Genomic DNA, 10,022 nt, shown 5'->3' with positions numbered 1-10,022 from the left:
AAGTCGGGCATCCTAACCTGTTGCCATGTGCCCAGTGCGGACGGCACCGACCCTTTGAACTGGTCCTAGCCTTCCTTGCTGGTGTGGGTCACAGAGGGCTTGTTGCACAGTTCTGTAACCATGAACAAAGCCATAGAGGCAAAACCTGAAGGGGGCGCTGAATTTGGCTCCCACACAGGACAAGGGCATCTGTGGGGACAGGGTCTAGGTCACTCCTGTTTGTGGTGTGGGAGGAACTGGTGCCAAGCCAGCCCTCTCTGGTGCTCTGGATCCTTCCAGTTTGCTGGGCGGCAGTATGCTCTTGATACGAGCGGGAGCTCCTGTGCCTGGGTAGAGTGGCTAGCCCTGGCTGCCTACCCTGACCGCGCTGGGAAGATCTGCCCCTGCGCTGCCTGGCTCGGGCACCGGCCTCGTGGGACCCTCCTAAGATGGGTTAAGTCTAGATGCTTCCACACAGCTGCTGTGCCCCCCCCACCCGAAAACTCACTAAAAACAAGAGTTCAAGAAAGGTCAGGACTTGAATTTTTGTGATCTTAGACCGCTGCTGCCAGAGGGCAGGAGTTGGTGCTTTGTGGTGGGTCCTGAAGGTGGCCTGGAACCCCTCTCTGTGGCCGGAAGCTGAGAGTGGATGCCAAGGCTCCCTCCCGGCCAACCGTCCCTGGGAGCTCTGCTGCTCAGGGCTGGGGGGGCCAAGGCCCAAATGAACGACAGATGCGTATCATAAACCTTTTATTTAAAGTTTCAAGTATGTGTAAGTGTCTGTGATGACACATGGCGCTCAGTGGGTGTCCTCATCACCCAGGACCCAGGTTTATAGCACCGTTACATCAGTTACCCACAGAATTGGAACAACAGAAAGATGAGTCACTTACACAGGTGGGTTGGTTTTTCTTCTGAGCTATACTTTCAAAGGCCCAGATGCCCAATATTAAATGCCACTAAGTTACTTTGTGTTTCAAAGTCTGTGAAAATATAATAATGGTATCTTGTAAGAGAATTTCGGAGTGGGGGGTGGGGGAAGAAGCACCAACTCTGAGCTCGCTCACCTAATTAGAAAACATGTGGCAGCATTATTTGTATATGTGAATATAACAGAGGAGAGGCAGTCTTTAATTGGAAGAAGGGTCTAGATATTCAGGTTGGCTGGAAATGACTGAAGAGGAGGAAGATGGAATTCAGCCCAAACCCCTTGGGTGGACAGCTCACAACACCGATGGGGCCCCGTGTTACCTGGCGTGAGCTGGGTGGGGGGGTGTCCTACAAGGGGCAGACTGCGGGGTAGGTGGGACCGGCCGCTGCTAACCCGTGCTCCTGGGGTCCCAGGCTGGATGGCTCTTGGTGGCCACAACCCTGGTAGTCGTCCCAGGCTCCCGAGGTCAGGCGGCAGCCCCCAGCAAGTGACAGGCACACGCCTTCCTCCTGAGCCTCGGACGAGGCTGCAGGGGGTTCGAGACGGCAGGCACAGGGCTGGACGAGGAGAGATTGTGGCCCTCGGACTGCAGCTGTTGGGGAAGGTGCGCCGGGGCCCCGAGACGGGCGGTGGTGACCTGGTGCTTTACCGTGCAGAGAGCTGGTTATTTATGAGTCCACTGAAGTGTTCAAACTTTTTTTCCGTCTCTTCACTGAAGGAACCGCCTGCAGGGTGGGCATTGGGGAGACAGAATTTGGCAAACCAGAGGTGCTGCCTGGCCCCGCACTGGAGCTGTTGGCCTGGGAAAAGGGGGGGCCCTGGAGCCACTGCCCTCCACCAGGTTGCCTGCTGGGGCCACCTCTCTGTGACGCCACCAGGGCAGCAGCAATGGCAACCAGGTGCCAGCCGTCCCTAGGGCCAGGCACAGGTCAGGGCCTCCGCCCAGGCTGAGCGAAGGAGTAACTCAATGAGCTTAGCTTTCGCCACCACAGAGCAGGGCCAGCGCTTTTCTTACGGAAGAGGAAGCTCTGCTTCCCCTTTGGTTCCCCCTGTGTGTATAATGCAAGGAAAAGTTTCTCTATTGGCGACCAGAAGCCACAGTGGTTGACTAGCCTCTAGTTCTCAACAGAGGGAAACGATACACAGAACCCACAAATTGCTGACGCCCACATATTTGAGGTCACGTGCGTAATGAGGAGATGGCCTCAGCTCCAGCCGGGGTCTGTGCCGCCCTCCTTCCTTGGCCAGAGCTGGCTGCGAAAACCCAGCCTCCGTCCAGGCCTTGTGTGTCTACAGCTTCCTTCCCGTGCGTGGAAATGGGAGGCTGGCTCCATTCCCCACGCTCTTTGCCCAAATTAGGAAGCTGCTTGGATTCCTCGACAAAGCAGGGCAGTCCTTGCCGGGCTCCCGGAGGGTGGGCCGCGGGGTGCAGGGCGTGCTGTGCTCCCCCACAGGTGCCCAGGGCGCTTACCTATGTGGCAGTTGTACATCCAGATGCGGTGGCCGTCGTAGCGGGTCCTGCACTTCATGATGTTGTTGGTGTAGTCCGACTCTGCTACCTCGTAGTTGGGGTTAATGACGACCTGGGGGCGAGGCACACCAGAGTGGGCTGCTGAGTCCCGCCTCGGCCACCCTCCACCCCGGGCCCAGACCCTGCCGAGACCAGGCCTGCCTCTAGAGCCAGGGTGACCTCATGGAAGGGAGCGGCCCGGGGCAGGATCGGCCAGTGATGAGGGGGCAAGGCCCGGATGAGGCAGAGTGTGCGCCCCTGGCTGCCTGCTTATGTGTGACTCTTCCACCTACTCCCTCCCACAAGTAGGCCTTCACAAAGGGGTTACCGTCTCCTGGGTACCCAGGAGGCTTGAGGTTAGTAGAGGCAGGAATTGGGGTGCACAGAATAGGCTGTTGATAGGGGAGTGGGATGTGCTGAGGTGGGGTGGGGACAAGGACCCATATGCTCCTGGCAGTGTGACTTCACACAAGTCCCTGCCTCTGAGCCTCCGCCTTGGGCCCATCTGTCCAGAAGGCCACATCCTCCTTGTCCGACTCCCTCCACCCTCCCTCCCAGCATTACTGATGTCTGTATTTAGGTCCGTGTGGGAATGGAGAGGGTCCATGAATCCCAGGCTCGGAATCTAATGCTCATTGTCTGTCCGAAGGGAAATTCTTTTCCATGAATCTGACCCACTAACATGCTCCTATTGAGTTAATTTGCTAATTGTGTAGTTCAGGGGTCAAGAACACAAATGTGATCTGGGTTTGCCTGGCTGTAAAACGAGAGTAGTAGTAAAGCCCTTTATTGGAGGATTACATGCGTTCATAGGGTCTAGGCATAGCCAGGCCTGGCCTCAGTCTTCAGTGAGCGTCGTTATTAAATAGATGGCACTTGTCAGACTACATGATGATACACATTCACCTGGCAAAGCGATAGCAAACCTCAAACATCTACCCCCCCCCCCCTGCACAGTGTACGTGCACAGAGACATGGATGTTCGTTTTTAATATAAAGAGCACTCTGCTCTTTGGTTGGGACTCTCCAAGTCTGCGGTTTTGGGTTTGTGGGTGGAAAAGTGCTTGGCTGTCTGATTTCCAGTCTCTTAAATTGCCCAGGAAGACTTTCAAAGCCCTTCTGTGGTCACCTCTGTGCAGGTGTTGATTCTTCCCAGGGCCGCCTACAGGGTGGGGACCACAGGCAGTCAGCCAGGCTTGGGGCTGGCTCAATGTCCCCTTGGGAAAGTTTTCAAGGAAAATGACACATTTCTGGTCACCCACTTGGCCACCCAGTGGGGCCAGCTCGAAAGCAAGATGGGTGGCTGTGTAGGAACGTGACAGGGCACAGGGGGGCTCCGCAGGCCAGGGCGCACCTGTGTTCCAGACACGGTGAGGTTGGGAACGCAGTGCCCCTGCTTCCATGCCAGTCAGGGCCCTGGCTGCGGCATGCCGCTCGTCTGCAGGGAGGCAGACAGTTGTCCCCTCTGCAGACCCTTTATGAAGGCAACTTTCCTGGGAGATGCAAGTCACAAACCCTTGCTAGCAAATGGCTCTTTATGAGATTGCCTCAGCCTCGCCAGCGCGGACAAGGCAGGGTGAGGGTGCTGGGAGAGGTGGGGTGGAGGGCAGAGTCTGTGTCAAAGGACAGCACAGGTGGGGGTGTCTGTGAGTCCGTGGGATAAACTCTTGACCTGAGGACCAGGTTTGGCTGCACATGTATTTTGATTTCCAAGTGCCAGGTGTTAACTGCATGCGGATGTCTCGGGCGGTTGGCAGTTCCCCACAGGCATGCATGCCTCGCATACTTAGGTCACCTGGTGGATTGTGATGTGCTGGCCCCCGAGTGTAGGACTCCTGCACTTTGGACAGCCTCTTGCACAAGTTCTGTGTTTGGACCCCAGCAGGAAGGGGGCTGCCTCCCCCATCACCAAAGGCTCCTCCCCCCATCAGCAGGGGCTGGAACCCCCTCCTGCACCCCTCACCTGGAACAGGTAGTCTCCAGGGGGTACGTCAGTGATGTCGACCCACTGGCAGTCGATGTCATGGCGATACATGTCCCAGCAGCCCATGGTGATGCCCTGCTCACCGAAGTTGGCACACTCGTAACTCTTCTGGATGTCTACAGGCAGGGGCAGAGAGGAGCCCAGTCACCATGCACCCTGGCTGCACTGCCTGAAGTGCCTGTCCTCTGTGCCACCCTTCCCCCCAAAGTGCCCCAAGAGCCCTGCTGGGTGGGTGATATTCCCAGAGCCCACTCAGCAAATCTCTTCCTTCCCCCAAGCCCTCAAATCTCTGCTTCATCTGGGCTGGGCATCCCATCGCCACAGCAGGGGTTTCCAATCCATTCTCATGTCACTGGAAACCCTTTGATTCTCTCCCCACATCTCATCCATCCTTTTAGGGCCAGCCGAGTGCCCCCTCTGCCACAGAGCCCTCCCTGGCCACTCTGGCATTTCTATTAGCTTGGGAATGCAGGGAATGCTTATCTGGGAAAGCTCTGTTGTTTATTATTTAGCTTAACGTGGGGATCATCTTGCCATCCCCTGGAGAATTCAGCACTTGGATGTGGGCTCAGGTCTGGTTTGCATTATCTGACCCTTACTGGGTCAGTTGGTCGTCTGGCACATAGTAGGTGCACCAACAAACCCATTTGTTGGTGTGATTTCTTGGCATGGCATGTCCATGACTGACTAACGAACACACATTTATTGAGAGGCTACCATGTCTGGGCACTCTTCAGAGCATTGGGCCTGCAGAGAAGCAGCAAGTGGGTCTCCCTTGAGCTCCAGGCAGGTGGGGACACAGGTGTGCCCACCGGTGATCACAGTGCAGCTGGGCGGCATCCTGGCAGTGTGAGCAGAATGCTGCCTCTGTCTGGGGGAGTCAAGAGTCTGGAACCTCAGAGCAGCTCTTTTGGGCTTGGGCTTCAAAGGCATGAGGCTGTGGGCAGGGGCTTGGTGCTGGGACACAGGAGGGGGAGGGGACCACATGCCAGGTTTGGGCCTTACCCCGGGGACCATGCAGACCAACCGGTGCCCATTAGCATAACTCTGGGGGACCCCACACCTTCATAGCCAGGCCTTGCGCACGTGCCCCAGCTCCAAGCTGTAGCTGTGGAAGGCCCCGAGTGGAGAAACGTCATGGGGAGAGCCAGCTGTGGCCAGGGTGACAGAGTCCAGTATCAGGCCTGGGCCCCAGAACAGGTGGGAGCATTCGAGTCCCCCAGAAGCCACCCACACAAAGATACCTCCTTCACATTCTGTGTCCTCCAAGCAGAAGCTGGCTTTGTGGCCCTCTGCCACCTTGGTACCATTGAGGTTCAAGAGGTCATAGTGGGTGAACACTTCCATGCTGTGGTAGTGCCTGGAGCGAGAGAGAGGGCGCACAGGTCAGTTTCTGCAGCCCCTGCCGCCTGCAAGCAGCTGCCTGGAGCAGAGTGGTCCAAAGGGGTGGCCTGTGGAAGAGGAGTGGGTGACAGGGCCTGAGGAGAGGGAGGGCCCCGGGCACCAACCGTGGGGCTCACTCGCAGGGGGCCTCTGGCCTGCCTAGGCCTCGCCTCTCTCACCAGCTTAATGGGAATAACAGCCCACGGAGTGCAGGAGGCCTCGTGGGGATGGGGGGGGCACACGCGTGAGCAGAGGGCCTGGCAGGCTGACCCTCAGGAAGTGGAGATCTGCAGTAACCCCTTTATAGCCCTCCTGGGCGCTACAGTGGCTCTCCCAGCTCATTCCTGTTCGGTACAGGTACTGCAGACGGATAAAGGTGACTTTGTGATCTCTCTGGAAAACCTTCCGAAATGGGGATGTGGGGGGGAGGGAGAGAACAGAAGGGGGGGGCACGTGGAGTAAGGGGAAGGTGGGAAGAGCCGGCAAGGAACCAGACCCTCACACAGCCGGGGCGGGCAAGGGATGGGATTCAGAGGCAGGGAGGCCCCAGCCCTCGGCCCAGCTGGGACGGGAGCGGTGGGAGTCTGTGCTCCTTGCCTGGGACACACAAAAAGGGGCAAAGTGGGCCCTGGGGCCCTTGGGAAGGCACAGGGCGTGCAGGCGCGTCCCTGTGGGCCTTGGAGGGCAGAGGACGGAGAGCTTGCTCTTGCCGCCCTACGGTGTTTACATAAGTGTCCCATCCCTCGGCTTGGGGGGAATTGAGAACAGATGCGGATTCTTGGAAAGTGGTGCGTTGGGCTCAGAATAAACAAGGGGGCGGTGGCTGCTGAGTGCAGGGCCTACCGGGCGCTGGGCGGGGCCTCCAGGGTGCTGGGCGGGGCCTCCCGGGCGCTGGGCGGGGCTTCCCGGTGCTGGGCGGGCCCTCCCGGGTGCTGGGCGGGGCCTCCCCGGTGCTGGGCGGGCCCTCCCGGGTGCTGGGCGGGGCTTCCCGGTGCTGGGCGGGCCCTCCCGGGTGCTGGGCGGGGCCTCCCCGGTGCTGGGCGGGCCCTCCCGGGCGCTGGGCGGGGCTTCCCGGTGCTGGGCGGGCCCTCCCGGGTGCTGGGCGGGGCCTCCCCGGTGCAGGGAGGGCCCTCCCGGGTGCTGGGCGGGGCCTCCCCGGTGCTGGGCGGGCCCTCCCGGGTGCTGGGCGGGGCTTCCTGGTGCTGGGCGGGGCCTCCCCGGTGCTGGGCGGGCCCTCCCGGGTGCTGGGCGGGGCTTCCTGGTGCTGGGCGGGGCCTCCCCGGTGCTGGGCGGGCCCTCCCGGGTGCTGGGCGGGCCCTCCCGGGTGCTGGGCGGGGCTTCCCGGTGCTGGGCGGAGCCAGCCCAGTCTGAGCTGCACCTTGCACAGCGCAGGTGCCTGCAACTAACTATTGGCACATGCTTGTCTCTGGCATCACAGGGACATCGGGCAGAGGGGAAATCCAGACAAGGCACCCAAGGCACGGGAAGCAAAACTGCTGGGTGTGTGTACACGCAACCTGAGCTACTTCCTCAGTAAAGAGGTAATGACCACAGGACCCACTCTCAGGGGTCCCGGGAGGACTGAATCTGAGAAACCACGGAAGGACCTCACAGGGGGCTTGTAGCACAGGGGCCCTCAGCACCTGTCAACCCTCTCACTGTTACTCCCGCTCCCAGTAGTACCAGGAGTGGTATTTCCGTTACCACCACCATCACGACTGTTCCCTCCACCATTCCCAACCTTCCTCACCCTCAGGCCTCACAGGGATGGCCTGGGGCTCCCTCTGCGGGACTCTGGGCAGTCAGGACAGAGGCCAAGCGGGGAATTCAAAGGATAGGTTTTCCGACAGGAAATTAGAGGCCCTTTCCCCCTTCCTCCTGTGTTTGCCTGTGCTAAAAATAATGTCAGGAGTTCCTAAATTGGGCTTTTCCCAGGTCGCTGGTGGGAGCGTTTCTGGGTAAAGCAATGCTGAGCCAGGGGCCCCCTGAGAACATTCACAAGGACACATTTTGTGCAAGTTGAAGTGATGACTGAACGAGTCTATTTTGGCTTCTCTGAGGAGCGGGATGAGACATGAGGTCTGACTCATTGCCTAAAACATGTCTGCATCTTTCAGAGAGGGGTTTATGTTACCATGTTTACCGGCTGGAAAGACTGAAGAGAAATGGGTTTATGTTCCGTTGTCTAAACAAAATTCAGACGGAGTCCACAGATGGACTGTTGTAAGGCTGACCTTCTCCCGCTCCTCCTGCTTCCTGCAGACTTGATTTAAGTCTTCCCTAGCTCTTCAGTTTTTCCTCTGTGAACATGAGGAGGGAAATAGCTGGTTTGGAGCCTCTCGATTCTAGTTCCCTGCAGTCCTGGGGCTCCTGTGCTTTACAGCTGGGACAGGTGTGGACATCACTCCCAGGGCATCCTCCCTGGGAGGAAGTCTCCCTCCCTGCTGGCTCGCTGTAGAGCCCAGGGCCCCCCTCCACCATTCACCCTAGGAAATACAGATGGTGCCACCAGGAAGGCAGGAGGCCATGTACTGGTGATGAGGGTATACCTCCTCATTCCAGGCTGAGGTGTCCTTTGGAAGTTTAAGAGGGGGCCAGACCTAAGGAAATTTCCAACTTGGAAAGAAATTCCAGAACCTAAAGAGAGAGAGAATAACCTGACACTCGGTGGAAGTCATTGTAATCTGGATAAAAGGAAGGATGGCAGTCTACCATAAGACTCCAGAGCTCAGTATTGCTAAGACGTAGTACTGGCAGAAGAAGGACATGATGAATACGTGGAAGATAGAACAAGCCAGTCCAGAGGAAGACAGCAGGTTTGGGCCTTTGTTATCCTAGGTTGTTGGGGGCTCAAATTAAACTGAGTCAGAGAGTCAGTGCACACTGTAGAGATGTTGTCACTCTTCATCCTGTCCCACCACAAGCCATGTGTCCTCTGGTACCTCCAGAATGGACAGTCCTGGCTGGTACTCAGCTGAAGCTAAGACAGTGCTCCTGTCCCCACTGCAGAGAATACTGGGGGTGTTCCAGTCTCAGGAGGTGCTATCATGAAGGGTGAGGGCCTTCCACTTGCCTCATCCTACCTTTCCCATGTGCTAGGAGCCCTCTGGCCAGAACAAAGCCCTACGGATGTGACAAGGGCCTAAAATCAGCTCACAGAGGCCACATAGCCTCTGTGTAGCTTTGATCCAACATGGGGCCTACTCTGCACATGGTGGAAGCAGGGCGGAGTAAAGTGAAAGTCTCCCTTTGTAGCAGTGTTGTTCCTGACTCGCTGAGCTGGCACTGGTGCTGGGCATCCACCTCCCTGCTCACCAGCTCTCAACGCCCCTCCTGGGGCTGCCTGAGGTGCGAGGGCTAGTCTCCAGGACACAGCAGGGGCAGAGCTGCTCTGGGGCCAGCTTTGTCTGGACCTCATTGAACCTGTGACATGATGTGCCGGTTAAACAGGTGTGGCCCCGCTACCTGGGGCACAGGCAGCAGCAGGAGGGCACCTCATCCAAGATCATCCACCAAGGGCATGATGCATATGAGAGTGAACGACTCAGGGTATTTTTTGCTATGTCCAGTTGGCAAAAAAGGTGCTAAGGGGTCAGTCTTTATGTTTCATTTCAAGATTTTCAAAGAATATCGTTCTATTCTTCACTGTAGCAGTAATGGCATCGGGAGTGATAATTTTCCCCATTCGCACTAATTTGAGCCAGGGTTCTCAACTTTGGCTCCAGTCTGTAAATCTGCTGACATAGGATGTTAAATCTTCTAGAAATATTTTTTTTTTTTTGAGTGGAGGAAGGGCTTGCTTTCTTCAGATTCCCAAAGGGATCCAAGAGAGGTTTGGGGCCAGAAGCCCTATTGAAAGGTCCTCCTACACAGCCTGGAGAGGTCCCCTGGATCTCTGGAGGCGGGGGGGAAAGGGGAGGGTAGAGCAGGGGTGTCCTCTTATGCTCCCTGAGATCTCATGGTCATAGGTTCTCAGTTATGGACCAGGAAGGGGTAGCCTGAAGGGACATATGCTTGGCCAGCATGTTTTTTCCATTCATTCCTCCCAACCACCAAGTGGAACATCTGTAAGCAAAGAAATGAAATAGGATGACAGGAAAAGCAGGGGGTGGGGCGGGGTAGAGGATCAGAATGCCTGGTGCTCCAGATCAGAAGGGACACTTCCATGGTGTCGCCATGTGTATTCTTGGAGGACAGCTCATTGCTTGGAGAGCAAGCAGATGCCCCAAAGGACT

The 10,022-nt window shown here is 57.3% G+C and overlaps 1 protein-coding gene across 2 annotated transcripts in view; it reads right to left on the bottom strand.

Annotated features, from left to right (window-relative positions):
- Window positions 1-716: 716 nt before the first annotated feature.
- The window catches only part of LOXL2 (lysyl oxidase like 2), a 91,586-nt gene continuing 82,280 nt past the window's right edge, over window positions 717-10,022 (bottom strand). For both annotated transcript variants that reach the window (XM_038573799.1, XM_038573800.1), the window contains exons 11-14: window positions 5,649-5,764; window positions 4,384-4,520; window positions 2,382-2,493; window positions 717-1,635 (exon numbers count right to left, since the gene is read on the bottom strand). In XM_038573799.1, the coding sequence (XP_038429727.1) occupies window positions 1,556-1,635; window positions 2,382-2,493; window positions 4,384-4,520; window positions 5,649-5,764 (445 nt within the window). In that variant the 3' untranslated portion in view covers window positions 717-1,555. The remainder of the gene's footprint in view (window positions 1,636-2,381; window positions 2,494-4,383; window positions 4,521-5,648; window positions 5,765-10,022) is intronic.

This window comes from Canis lupus, chromosome 25 (genome assembly GCF_011100685.1).
Source record: "Canis lupus familiaris isolate Mischka breed German Shepherd chromosome 25, alternate assembly UU_Cfam_GSD_1.0, whole genome shotgun sequence".
Classification (NCBI taxonomy): Eukaryota; Metazoa; Chordata; class Mammalia; order Carnivora; family Canidae; genus Canis; species Canis lupus.
Note: the sequence above shows the minus strand (reverse complement) of the source record. Positions and strands in the feature narration are given on the sequence as shown.